This window comes from Sander vitreus, chromosome 16 (genome assembly GCF_031162955.1).
Source record: "Sander vitreus isolate 19-12246 chromosome 16, sanVit1, whole genome shotgun sequence".
Lineage (NCBI taxonomy): Eukaryota > Metazoa > Chordata > Actinopteri > Perciformes > Percidae > Sander > Sander vitreus.
In genome coordinates, this window is record NC_135870.1 from 5,163,685 (window position 1) to 5,176,789 (window position 13,105).

General features: G+C 42.0%; 1 protein-coding gene across 1 annotated transcript in view; it reads left to right on the plus strand.

Annotated features, from left to right (window-relative positions):
* adamts6 (ADAM metallopeptidase with thrombospondin type 1 motif, 6) overlaps positions 1-13,105 on the plus strand; it is a 67,344-nt gene that overhangs the window by 25,055 nt on the left and 29,184 nt on the right. The window contains exons 11-12 of the mRNA XM_078272192.1: positions 5,259-5,400; positions 10,156-10,263. Coding sequence (XP_078128318.1) covers positions 5,259-5,400; positions 10,156-10,263 — 250 coding nt within the window. The remainder of the gene's footprint in view (positions 1-5,258; positions 5,401-10,155; positions 10,264-13,105) is intronic.

The window sequence follows — 13,105 nt, forward strand, 5'->3', positions numbered from 1 at the left end:
TTCCATGTCGTTCCGCCATTTTGAAAAACTAGAATCGCTGAGTGGGACATAAAGCACTAGCCTACCTGTCTAGCTAATCCACAACGTGTTTTCGTTCAGAGCCAGCGTCACGCGACTGAAACCAGCTGAAACGGAGAAGGAGATCAGTGAGAGGCGCTTGTCACCGCCCCGGCAAATTTGAAAGCCTGCACTGGACTTTAGTTCACAATGGAGGATCAGATTTATGCCGAGCCACACGAGAAGGAATCCTCGTTGCCAAAAAAGGAAAATTGGAAGACATGTTGTCATAGCTTCTTGGTACATAACGGCTACCGTAGTTGCAACACGCATTTGAAAAAGTGAGGCGCTAGAGAGCACTAGTAATTTGAATGCAAAATCCTATTTCGCCGCTAGATGGGAGAAATTCCTACCCTTTTAAAGAAGCAGACTAGTTTAAACAAAACAACAGGATCTTGTAGAGGTGCAGAAGACAAAAGAAGTGGTTCCACAATGAGATTCGTAAGGGTTCATAATCCTAAAACCTGAGGACGCTGCTGCTGACCAGAACACAATGGCAGCACCACTGTCTGAAAGGGACTCATACTGTAGTCGAGCAGGACTTCTGTTCTACTTGAATAGGCTTTATCTGTTACAACAGCATTCCTGCGTTCCCTGATCACAGAGGACACAAAGAGAGGAAACTTCAGATTCAAACAGGGACGTTTTTTTTTTGTTTGACTTACACAGGCCAGGGTCAGCTTCACCTTTTAGCTCAGTCCTATCTGAATATCTCTAAGGGACACTTCAATGTAATGTGCTTGTTAAGGGAGCTTGAACAAAGGCCTTTCAGTATGGCCCTCTATACTCATTGTCCTGCTGTTCTAATATGCATGCTTGTGCATAACAATGTGCATGTATGTGTATGCCAGTCCGTGTTTAAGCTTGATCCTATTTGAGTATGGTGGAAAAGCACCGGTTTGTGCAACAGAAACATAAAGAACACATTCAAAGTGTGTTATTTTATTGCACTCTGGATAATGGAGCACATTTATTTAAGCTATCCAGAGGGGATTACAAATATCTCAATTTGTAGCTGCTTTTCACACAACAAAATCCTCCCTTTTCCGTCTTTCTGTAGAGGACTTCTCTCTCCTCAGTTCAGTTTAATTGCTCATCACTAAGACCTGAATGCTGCTTGCAAATCCTAATATCAAACCTTGTGGTGTAGAATCGGTTTGATGCGCTGCAAGTGTGTTGTGTGTGTGTGTGTGTGTGTGTGTGTGTGTGTGTGTGTGTACATGATTGCTTGTGTGCGTGTGTCTGTTTGTGTATTCATGTTTAGTTAGTGAGGCCCTCCAAGAAAGCTGATAATAGCTGCCTTGGTTGTCAGATGATGTTTCCGGCTGAAAGCTGTTAGAGGAGGGTCAGTGAACAGCACTTGTGACAGAGATGACAGTATTACGTGCCAGCTTCCAACTGGGACACAAAGAGCCGCTTCTCTGCTGCTGCGTCGGGTTTCTGTCCAGTTCTGGCTCGAGTTGCTGAGGATCACCAGAGCTGTGCTCTAACAAAAAAAAAAGAGACAAAGTTGTTTTTCTTGTTTTCTGAGCTAAATCAATGTATTGCTCTGAGTTTTTTCTTTTCATTTTGGTTTTATTGCCTAGCTTTTATATTTCTTACAAAAGGTTTTCTGTCTGTAAACTGCAATTATCCTCCCTTTCTCTCCCTCAATCAGTGTTTTGGATATCGCGCATGCTTCTCCTAGCCAAGTAAACAACTTTGGCTGTGGTGTTGGCCTAGATTCACTGTCGTGCTGGAGCAATATGTGGTGCTTTGTTTGGGATTTTTAGGAATGGTTTATGAATGCACTCATAGTTCAGTCATAGTTTATTCTCCCGAGTCTGCATGCCAGCTTGTTGTAAATGTTTAAAGGCAGGCTGTTTGGGTTTATTAAACTCTCAGAGACCACATATAATCTGTTACATTTGATATGAGACTCTTGTGACTTGTACCTTATGATAATTGTCAGGTTAGCCTGATTTAATCACGCTGCTGGTTGGATACAATCAGCATGGTTAATATCTACATGACCGACTGGTGTCAGAGTTCAGGGGTGGCTGATGTTCTCGCCTATTAGAGGATATTTCCGCTCAGCATAATGAATTTGGCTGAATCCACCGGACAGGAAGCCTTTGCGACAATGTCAAATAATAGCCTCTATGTTTAAACTTTGACTATTTTGTCTCTCTCCAAACTAATAAATAGTGAGGCTTGCCTCAGTGCACAGGGAGTCTGGGAGCCTCAGAGACCGACTTGTCTCTCTCTCTCCATGATGAGAGGGTCCCTCCGAGGAACAAGAGCCAAGAAATGGGATTATTCCATTCAGTAACTGAGAACGGAGGATGGAGAGAGCAAGAAAGAGGGAAGAATATAGAACACTTAAAGGACAATTCCGGCGCAAAATGAACCTAGGGGTTAATAACATATGGGCCACCGAGTCGACCGTTCTCTGGGATATGTTTTCATGCTAATCGAATGTGACCAGTTTTAGGGCAAACCGCTAATTAGCTTATAATGCTAGTCGTCTGGGCACTGGTAAAGTAAAAAGAAATCGCTATTTCTATACCACTAACAAGGCTCAAAATAGCACCACACTTCCACAGTAGCATAATGAGGGTCCCTACATTTAAACCAAAGCATTGAGAACTTTGTAAGTGTACAGACAGTTTATTAAAAAGATAGTTTAGAAAGACTGTACCTTTACGTATACAGGCAATCGCCATCTTGGAAAAACTGTCATGATCAGTCGCCCTGCTAGAGCTATGTTACTGGTTACTGGACCCTCATTATGCTACCGTGGAAGTGTGGTGCTATTTTGAGCCTTGTTAGTGGTGTAGAAATATCGATTTCTTTTCACTTTCGCATGGCCCAGACGACTAGCGTTATAAGCTAATTAGCGGTTTGTCCTAAAACTGATCACATTCGATTAGCATGAAAACATATCCCAGAGAACAGTCGACTCAGTACACATGTGTTATTAACCCCTAGGTTCATTTTGCGCCTCTCTATTTGCTACTCTTGGAGGAAAACAAACAGCATGTACTAGATGTCTTAAAACAAGATCGTCAACATAAAAAATTCACTTTAAATTGTGCTTTGATGGGAGACTGTTGCACCCGCTGTTCATAAGCTCAAACTTTGCTTAGTGTTTAATAAGCAGAGATCACTATATTAGAAGACAAATTAAAAACAAAATAGTGAGTTCTTACAGATGTCAGGTTAATTAAGGAGCTTTAGTGATTTTTTTTACCTTTTAGACAATGGCAGGCTAGCAATTTCGCCCGTTTCCAGTCTTTATGCTAAGCTAAGCTAACTTCCTGCTGGCTATATCTTCATATTTAACATACAGACAGACTGGTATTGATCTTCTCATCTACCTGTCGTCAAGAAAGCAAACAAGTATTTTCCAAAATGTAATACTATTACTTTAATGTACAATCTTATTTAGTTTGCAACAAGCTGGTAGTTACTAAGAACTTAGAAAGGAATAGCTGGTGCATCACAATCCTGAGGGAGGGATGTATTAAAAGGTGGACGTTTGTCCTCTCAATACAGCCTGGAAATTACATTGTTTTCTCAAATTTTAGTGGTATGTTCAGCCAAGCAGAGTCATTTAATTTGTTTAGTTTTTAAGATATCTTCTTCTGAAATGTCTGCCGTCTTCCCAGTACAGCATAAAAAGTGATTAGATGATTGTTTGTGGTGTTCAGAGCAATTTCATCATCATCATCATCATCAAGAAACAGTGTCCCAGACTCTAAATAATACAGAACACATTTATCAACAATTTTTGTAGAGACCATTTGTTCGTTAGAATGTAGTTCCAATGAAAAACAACAATTTGAATTTCTTGAAATTAGCAAAAAAACAACAACACAACAATCTTTCCACTTAGTAATACAAGAACTTTTGAAATGTAAACTGTTCTTCTCGGCTGTATTCTGGGCGGCCCAAGTTGCAGTCAATCAAGTGTAGCTCTACGTTATTGTTGTCACCAGGCCCACTTTTCCTTTCGAGGGATGGGAGGCATTCCACTGCATGTTGCAGCTGCCACATCTCAAAAGAACACAGGGTTATAGTAAATAGTCGTAGTAGTATTTTGAGAGGATTCTCTGGGTCGTGGAGAAGCAATTATCAAAAAGAAAGTTTGTTTATTGGCACTTGTCTTTGGTATGATTTTATACAAAAAGGTCAAAAGAATAAAACTAAATTTTGTTCCGTGAGCTGAGTGTCTGCCTTCATAGACGAGGCGAAAAAAAGCATCCGTTACATTACATGTCATTTAGCTGACATTTTTATCCAAAGCGACTTACAATTGCTACATATGTCAGAGGCTGCACGCTTCTGGAGCAACTAGGGGTTAAGTGTCCTGCTCAGGGACACATTGGTTGATGTATCACAGTGGTAATTGAACCCAGATCTCCCACACCAAAGGCATGTGTCATATCCACTGCGCCATCACCTCCCATCCACAGCTCAGCATCTCAACCCAGAATAAACAGACACACCAACAAAAGAAAGCCTGTGTGCTCCTTGGCTGAAGTATTTAAAAAAATATATAGCTACTAGAATACAAAACAGCTCTGTGTGTGTGTGTGTGTGTGTGTGTGTGTGTGTGTGTGTGTGTGTGTGTGTGTGTGTGTGTGTGTGTGTGTGTGTGTGTGTGTGTGTGTGTGTGTGTGTGTGTGTGTTTTCTTTCTTTGTGAACGCACATATTTCTATCTGACAAAACAGACTAAACATAATCCTAGGCCTGGACATATGACCCATAGCTCACTCCAGATTTTTCTCGTCCTTTTCCTGCTCTGTTATTTTATTGGCTCTTCTGTGGATTCAGTTTAAGCAGTGACATACAGAATAAGGGAGCACAGAGCCATATAATCAGAGAGAGGCTGCTCTTTTAAGAGACTTGGCCCTCTAAAGCCTCTGGTAAAATCTCTCTGCTTGTGCTTCAACGCCCCCTTTGATGAGGAGGTGTTGATGTGTGTTATCAGCATCAACTACATGTCATTTGAGATCTCTGACAAGCTTCCTACAATGGTTGTTTTGGTAGTAAAATGAAATGAGTCAAACAACACCAGTCAATGTCTTAAAGAGAAGAGGAGGGTGTGGGGACTTTAATCATCCAATCTTGGCATTTCTAACTCTGCCATCAGCCAAGTGTAGAAAAGTTTATTTGTGTAAGAAACAATCCTATTGTAGGTTTGTTTTTTTGACAGCTCAGGTCGGGGGACGTGTCTGGACAATGAACCTCTGAAACGAGACTTCCTGTACCCAACAGTGGCCCCGGGGCAGGTGTACGATGCAGACGAGCAGTGTCGCTTCCAGTATGGAACCTCCTCACGCCAATGCAAGTATGGGGTAAGAAACCAGCATCTTTCATCTTGTCCTCTTCTCACCGACCCAAGGGGATCCCTGTTATATGTTTTAACTAGAGCAGCTCATTAAACTCTAGTTTTATAAGTTCCCAACCGTGCATTTTCACAGTAGCATTGCCCACACAGGACTGGACTTTACTTGGGAAGGAGAGTGGATAGCAGGGATGTAAACAAGTATATTATTTGGATATGAACACAAATAGCATCGCGATCTTTTAGCAGTAACAACCCGAAACTCACAGACTTCATGCACACGCTGTTGCAGTCAGCTGATCTCCATCGAGAGTAGACGTCCAGTAATCTGTTTAGAAATCCTATCGGGATTAATTGATCGACAGAAAATTAACCTGCAACAAATCTGATCCTTGATTAATCCGTTTTACCAAATATGTCCTGTGAATCAGTGGTGTAGTCTACGTGATATGCTATTATACGCAGTATACCCACTAAGAAATCTCCAGGATTTCCATATACCCACTTAAAAATGTGCAATGACACGCAACAACATATTTCTGTGACAGAACTGTGAATGAACTGTGAATAACCCTGGGGGAGGACACCCAGACCCCACACTTTGATATTGTGGTTTCCCCCCCACTACAATACATTAGACTACACCACTGCTGTGAATGTACTTCATTTCTTTCTCGTATGTGATAGTAAAACTGAATGAAATTGGGGTTTGGACTTTGACAACGTCACCTTGGTTTTAAGGAATTTTATAACGGCCAATGGCCAGACAGTAACCTGCTCTATTCACATGTGGGCTCAATCGGACATTGCACAGACTTTGTACTCTAGAGCTTGCAGGGTAAAGTCTGTTTAATGTCCGGTCCAACTGATTGGGACATTTGTGTTCTCACATATAGCTCCTCAGGATAAGTTCAGTTAGATACCTTCAGGATTGCAGTGAATTGTGTGAAAGGGACATTAGACACTTCAGACCAACTTTTAATTTCCATCTGGACCTCCTCCCAATTTGGGGCCAGTATACCCTGTCTGATGTCTGGTCGAATAGCTTTCTTTATATAGTCAGCCATTTCTATAACTTTCTACAAACAAGCAATCGGACATCCACGCCCATTTTTCGCGTGGTCAGCTGTGTACAGGTGATAGAGGAGCCCAGGTTTAAACTCCTCTCTCTAGTTTTCTTTTTACATTTTTTTTACACAGCCATTTTCGTCATCTTTGATGTGAACAACTGAGTGCAACACTATGAATGTCTGAAAATGTGCGTCGTTATCCCCATATTAAAATGATATCGCGTCTCCCCCCTCTCTCTGTGACATCCTGCTTGTCACTCTGCCTCGAGTGTGGCTAACTGTAAGGCACTTTGGATAAAACTGCTTTAAAAAGTATAAGTTTGTTGTGTAGAAGTGCTATATAAATTCAGTCCAAATGCAAAAACTGAAGCAGACCGAAGCAACAAGCTCCATTTCAATTTCTGTTAAAGTTCTGTTTTTCGCACGTTTAATAAGAGGTGTTGATGTACAGCTACAGCCTGTTCAGTCTTTACTTGGATGATTACAGTTTTCTTCAAGTTCATATTTCCCAGCTGAGATTAAAGGGAGGTAAACGTGAGGAAGATAATTTTTATTATTGTATGACGACTAGAGCTGGTCCAGAGGTGTCTTTCCACACGCTGCCTTATTGTTCTTTTTGATCTATAAACGTCCCAGACAAAGAGATGAAGGATTGAAGTCAACACCGCCCTCATCTTAAAGTCTGTAATGATAATGATTAATAATGGTTCACCCATCACCTGCCAGAGTAATGAGAAAACCTCAGTACGTAAAGTGACACAGGCAGTGAAAGACAAGGGACAACCACGTGGTTAAAAGAGGGGTTGAAAGAATCTTCAAAGATTGAATGGACAATACCCTGATATTGTTTTGCATGACGTAAATATTGGGAAAAAAGGAGACAGAGATTAGCTGAGATGATAGAGTTATTTCAGTTCATTGAAAGACAGCAGATTATCAAATCAGGCCCTGTTATTTTGGCTGCTAAGCTCATAATTGTGGTTTTAGATCAGCATGAAAGACACATTTATGAGCGTATGGGATTCCACCATGGATTCAAAAGAGCTAGATTGGAGTTTTTTTCATCTGACAATCAGATCTATTTCACACAGCCATCTGGGAAAGAGATGCCCTCCGCGACGGCTTAAAGGACAGACCACAGAAATGGATAAAAGGTCTAATGAGTGGACGAGTCTGGTTTCTGAAGCCAAGTCTGTTGAACTTTTCCATATTTGAGTATTTGTTGTATTTTCTTATCATTTTGTTCTGCAAACGAAAACAGCAATGGGAAAGGAAGGGAAGCATATCTTAGTTTATCTCTAATATTACAATAAATAATGTCATATTGTAGTTTTAATATTTCACTAAAGCATGTTTGGTTTAGACTGTAAGATAACACAATGATTTGTTATGTTTTCAACCACAGAAAACTCTAAAATTCTGGCCACAAATCTGCACCACATTCATTCATCTTCAGGACAGGATGGAAACCAAACATGACCTGCTGTGTCCCGTTCAACTGGGTTTAACAAAGTAGAGCATTAGTTCCCAACCAGGGGGTTCGGACCCTACAAAGGGTCACAAGATAATTATTGGGGTAGGAAAAAAAATAAAAATAAAAAATAAATTCTGCTGCATAAAATTAGGTTTAATTTTTATACTTTTCTCAAATTTTTGGTGCTTTCTTGTTAAATACTTGATAGCTTAAAATGGTTTAGAGCAGCTCGTGATACTTTGAGGTACTTTTTGTATCATTTGGCTTTTTTTCCCCCAAATGATAAGTTAGGCTACATGTCTAATACTTTGGTATATGACCAAATACCTGCAAAGGTAATGACATTCCCATCAACCTTAGCTGTACTTTGTATTTAATGCTAATTAACAAATGTTAGCATGCTTACACACTAAGTTCTGTTTTTGCTATTCTTCTTGTTTGTTATGTTGTATCTCGATGATAAAAAAAATATATTTTTTAAAAACGATAACACACAAAACAGGCAAATAATACACACATTATGATACAAGACAATATAACCTAACAAAAAGGGAGAAAGATTTAATATATAAACGATAACATGTGTTTATGTAAGTGAAGACTTGGCTTTAAAAGACTTGGTGGAGATAATTAGGCTACTTTAATGATGGTTGGGTGGGTTTGAGGTTCTGATTGGATTATTTTTGGTGTAAATCAAATCTGGCAAATAAATCAAATAATAGTCTAAGGAGGGGAAATAAATCTTCAATTGCTCACAACTATTGCGTTGTATTTAGGAGTCATTACCAAAAGAGGTTGTGAACTCCTGATGTGGATCAATATATCACTGAATATGGCCGATGACACCTTTACATGGTTCAGCTACATTCAACACCGTCACAGACTTTAAATCACAGCGCGAGACTGCGTCAGAGGTGGGTAAAGTAACACAGACCTCGAGAGGAAGTTAATAATTTGGTTTCAACACTCGTTCCCACTTCGCAGTAAGTCTGTGCCTCAAAGCTACCAACACGGACACTATGACACAGGAAGCTGAAGGTATGAAAATATAAAAATAAACAACCTTTGATGGCTATATTAGCGAGGCCCTTACCGAGCGCCCCTGCCCTTTTTTTAATTTTTATCGTCGGCTGGTTCTCTCATTGCGTAAATCCATCAGGCACATCCATGTTCTTTAAAGCCCGTGCTGCTGACCTTTTAGGGGGGTCCGGGATAGTGAATGGAGCAGCGAGACGGCTTATTGAAACCAGCTGGCAGAGGGGAGCCGCTGCAACCAGAGAGTGGCAGTTTGCCGCTTTATTTAAACTGGATAGGCTCAGGGAGCTGCAGGGCCGTGGCATATTTACTGACCCCAGGGGTCAGAATCTACGCGCCGGATCGTAACTCTTTTTTATGGGCCTGCTCTTCTGCCGTACACAATTGTCCTATAAAAGCCTTTGAAGTGGAGACACGGGGCTACCCAGCTTGGTTTAATGGGAAATCTAATGCAAGGTTGTGCAGAGCTGTCCTTTTTAACATGTGTTCACTTTATGGTTTTATTTATTTGGGGGCAACTTAGTGCTGTCTACCCACTATCTCTCTCACACAGACTCCCTTCCTTTAGTAATCTAAATGGGTTCTCCTTATGCTCCAGAGTTGAAGAGCGAGGAGGAGGAGGAGGAGGAGAAGACGGAGATGTTTATTCAGACCGCTCAGTAATACTAAAGATATTTGTTAGGCCTACAAGTCGTCTTTATCTAAGACTTGGGAGGCCTATTGCTCACTCTTGATTTCCCCTAAGAAGCAGAAATTGGATTTCTTGCACTGATGTCACGGTCCCTGGTGGTCCTGAGGTGAACGTGAGCAAACGTTCATGGTGTTGATCCAGCTGACTCTTCATTTCTCATAAGAGAACAGTAACAGCACCCGATGACCCCTTGGCGTATTGCTCAAGATGCACTATGATCCAAAGCATATGGGCTCTTAAAGTTAGATGCCTCTCAGCTGCCTTGATGTGGTCTCATCAACTCCTCTCATCCTCTGATTTGATCTGGAATCATGCAGATTTATAGATGAGTTTCCATGTGTTCGTTTTTCTCTGTCAGAGTGGAGAAGAAAAACACTAGGAGGAAAATACCACCAAAGGCTACTGATAAATCATCCCCACAGTTAATCAGCGATCCATCCCCCAGTCTGCTGAATTGATTTATTCTGACCAACTTGCTTTTGCCTTCTTTCCTAGGAAGTGTGTAGAGAGCTCTGGTGCCTTAGCAAAAGCAACCGCTGTGTAACCAACAGTATCCCTGCTGCCGAGGGGACCCTGTGCCAGACTGGCAGCATTGAGAAAGGGGTAAGTCATCCAATATTTCTTTCAATATACATTTAAAGATTCACCCAAATTACCAAAAAGAAAACATATTTTCTCACTTAATCCGAGTGGCATCTCGCCCACGTTGTTAGAGCAGGAGGAGGATGAGGGAGAAATTAATAAATTAGATCTCAATCTTGGGAAATGTAAACACAGTTTTTGCCAACAGATGTCCAGACACACACCTCTGACCCATATCTCTGCTAGCTACTACGAAGCCACAAGCTAACTTAAACATGATGGATGGGGTTAACAAGTCGCCTTAAATCACATTCGATTGGACACATGTCTGTACACGCCCCCGAGTGTAAGATGAGTCATCAAAAATATTGTTATATATATTTATGTTTATGTTTTTATTGATTCCACAGGAAAAGTTACAATAAACATTAATATAAAGCGCTTATTTTCTTATATTTGCACCCCCAGACACAGGGGCATTAGGACTTGGAATATTTATTTTTTCCATGAGCGAATCCACTGATAGTGTTCCCATTAAAATAATAAATTTTGGGTGGCTTTGATTGAACATTTTCACTGGATAATCCACAGACCTCGCTGTAAACACTTTTCAGCGGCACCGCTTTCTACCGAAGAAACATTCCTCATTAAATCTCTTGAGAGCTCCCTCTGTGCATTATCCAGAGAAACTGGGACTTTGTTTCTGGAAATATGTTGCTGTTTATGTATTATTCCATGCAGCGAGCACCAACATGAGATTTAATTCACCTCCATTATAGTTTGGTTAAGGCAAGCAAAGACAGCTTTCTCAAGTAAAATGTAACCAAAATGATCTGCATGACTACCTTAGAGCTAAGTGAGAAAACTGTGAAGTGGGTGAACTGGCCCTTTAACCACTGCACACATATTAAGTTCAGTACCTGGTGATGTGCAATGAGCACTTTAAACTCCTCTGTGTGCAGAAATGAACCTCAGCAGCTATTGCTACTTCACTGCCTCGACTGGCATCTATTCTACTCTGGGAAGGGCAACCGTTCCCTAACTGTGTACTCATGCAATACGCACGCACGCACGCACACACACACACACACACACACACACACACACACACACACACACACACACACACACACACACACACACACACACACACACACACACACACACACACACACACACACACACACACATACAAGCAGGCCATGCTTTAGGTCATCGGCCCACTGTTGATGCCAGCCAGGTTAGGGGAGACAGTTTTAACACGGATTACGGCAGCCATTGTCACCGGATGGTCCGATGTCTAAAAGGGAAGAATAGGAGAGTGTCACGAGCTGTCACCGTCGATTACCATTAGCTCAGTGGATCCTTTGAGGACCGGGGCCCACGGACAGGGTCCTGGACAACACAGGGGGCCCCAGGTTGAGCCTGGGGGGCTTTGGAACAGCTTTTGATGCAGCTTTAGGAGAGCCAGTGGCATACCCTGTCTGCCCCTGCCGGGGGAAAGCTTCAAAGGAATATGTATGTCAGCCATTTCTCACCCAGCGTGTAATGGAGAGAGGCCCTTCCAACAGGAGCAGGGAGAGACGGCGAGAGAGAGAGGGGGAGAGGGAGGCGGGAGAGAGACAGAAACTAACCAATGGAGGAGTTTTTACCTTCTGAGTCCCTGCCGGTCAGTTTCCCTTCCCTTCTCCCCACCTCCCCATCCCATCTCTCCTCTCTCCTCTCTCTCCGAGGGCCCAACGCAGGGGCATGGCACAAAATTCTGGGCCCTGTAGAAAGGCATTCTCTATGGGCCCCTCTCCACATCCACAGCTATTCATTCAAGCATCCTTTTAGGCCCTCCTCACATGAGGGCCCTGGGTACGTAGTGCCCTTTCTACCCCCAGTCCGACACCCTTGGCCCAACGTAGCCCTTACCCTTGATTGTCCCCTCTCTCTTTAGTTGATCTTAACTTACTGATGCAGTTGGAGGGACAGAGGGCCGTCTCTGATCCCCTCTTCCCTCTGGAGCTGTGATGAGCTTAACACGAGGCTTAAAACACTCCTGAACAACACAGCATGGTGCTTTCGATCCCTCACCTGCCTCTGAAAATCCCTCACAGTACTCTAGAAACATTCAACAAGGATACAAAAACATGCTAAATCAGTTTACGAAACGGTTCTGTTAATTAAGCCTTGATAAAATAATGGTTTAAGTTAAGAATGTGTTCAAGAGAATTATAAGAACATCATTTTTAAGATTTTTTGGGGGGCATTTCAGCCTTTAATGGAAGGAACAGCTAGATGTGAAAGGAGAGAGAGGGGGAAGACATGCAGGAAATCGTCTCAGGTTGAGCTCGAACCCTGGACTTTCTGCGTCGAGGCATACACCTCCATATATGTGCGCCTGCTCTACCAATTGAGCTAACCCGGCCACAAGAACACATTTTCCGACCAACTCAGAAGCTATCTTCTTTACAAGATGTATCTTGGCTGTTTTTTCTGTTCATGAACAGAAATGTAAAAACACCAATTAATCCATCCATCCGCCCAGTACATCAGCGCAGTGTCTCCAGCTATATCGGAAGTTGCTTATTAATTAAGGTTTTGGTCTCTGTACGGGCACGATGGTATCACAGTCACAACAAGACTACCTGACAGTGATGACAGGAGTTCAGGACACTTTGCACTGTCACTGTTGTTAGCCAAAGAAGAACTTATAGTTATAAATCCCCCCCTAAAAGCACAAACATTTACATGTGCGTTAAACAAATAAGACGTTAAAATGTGCGTTAAATGAGATGCAATGTTTTTACACTAACATCAGCCGCTGTAAATTAGGAGTAAGTCACACCAGACTAACTTGTGTGGGATTGAGTGAGCA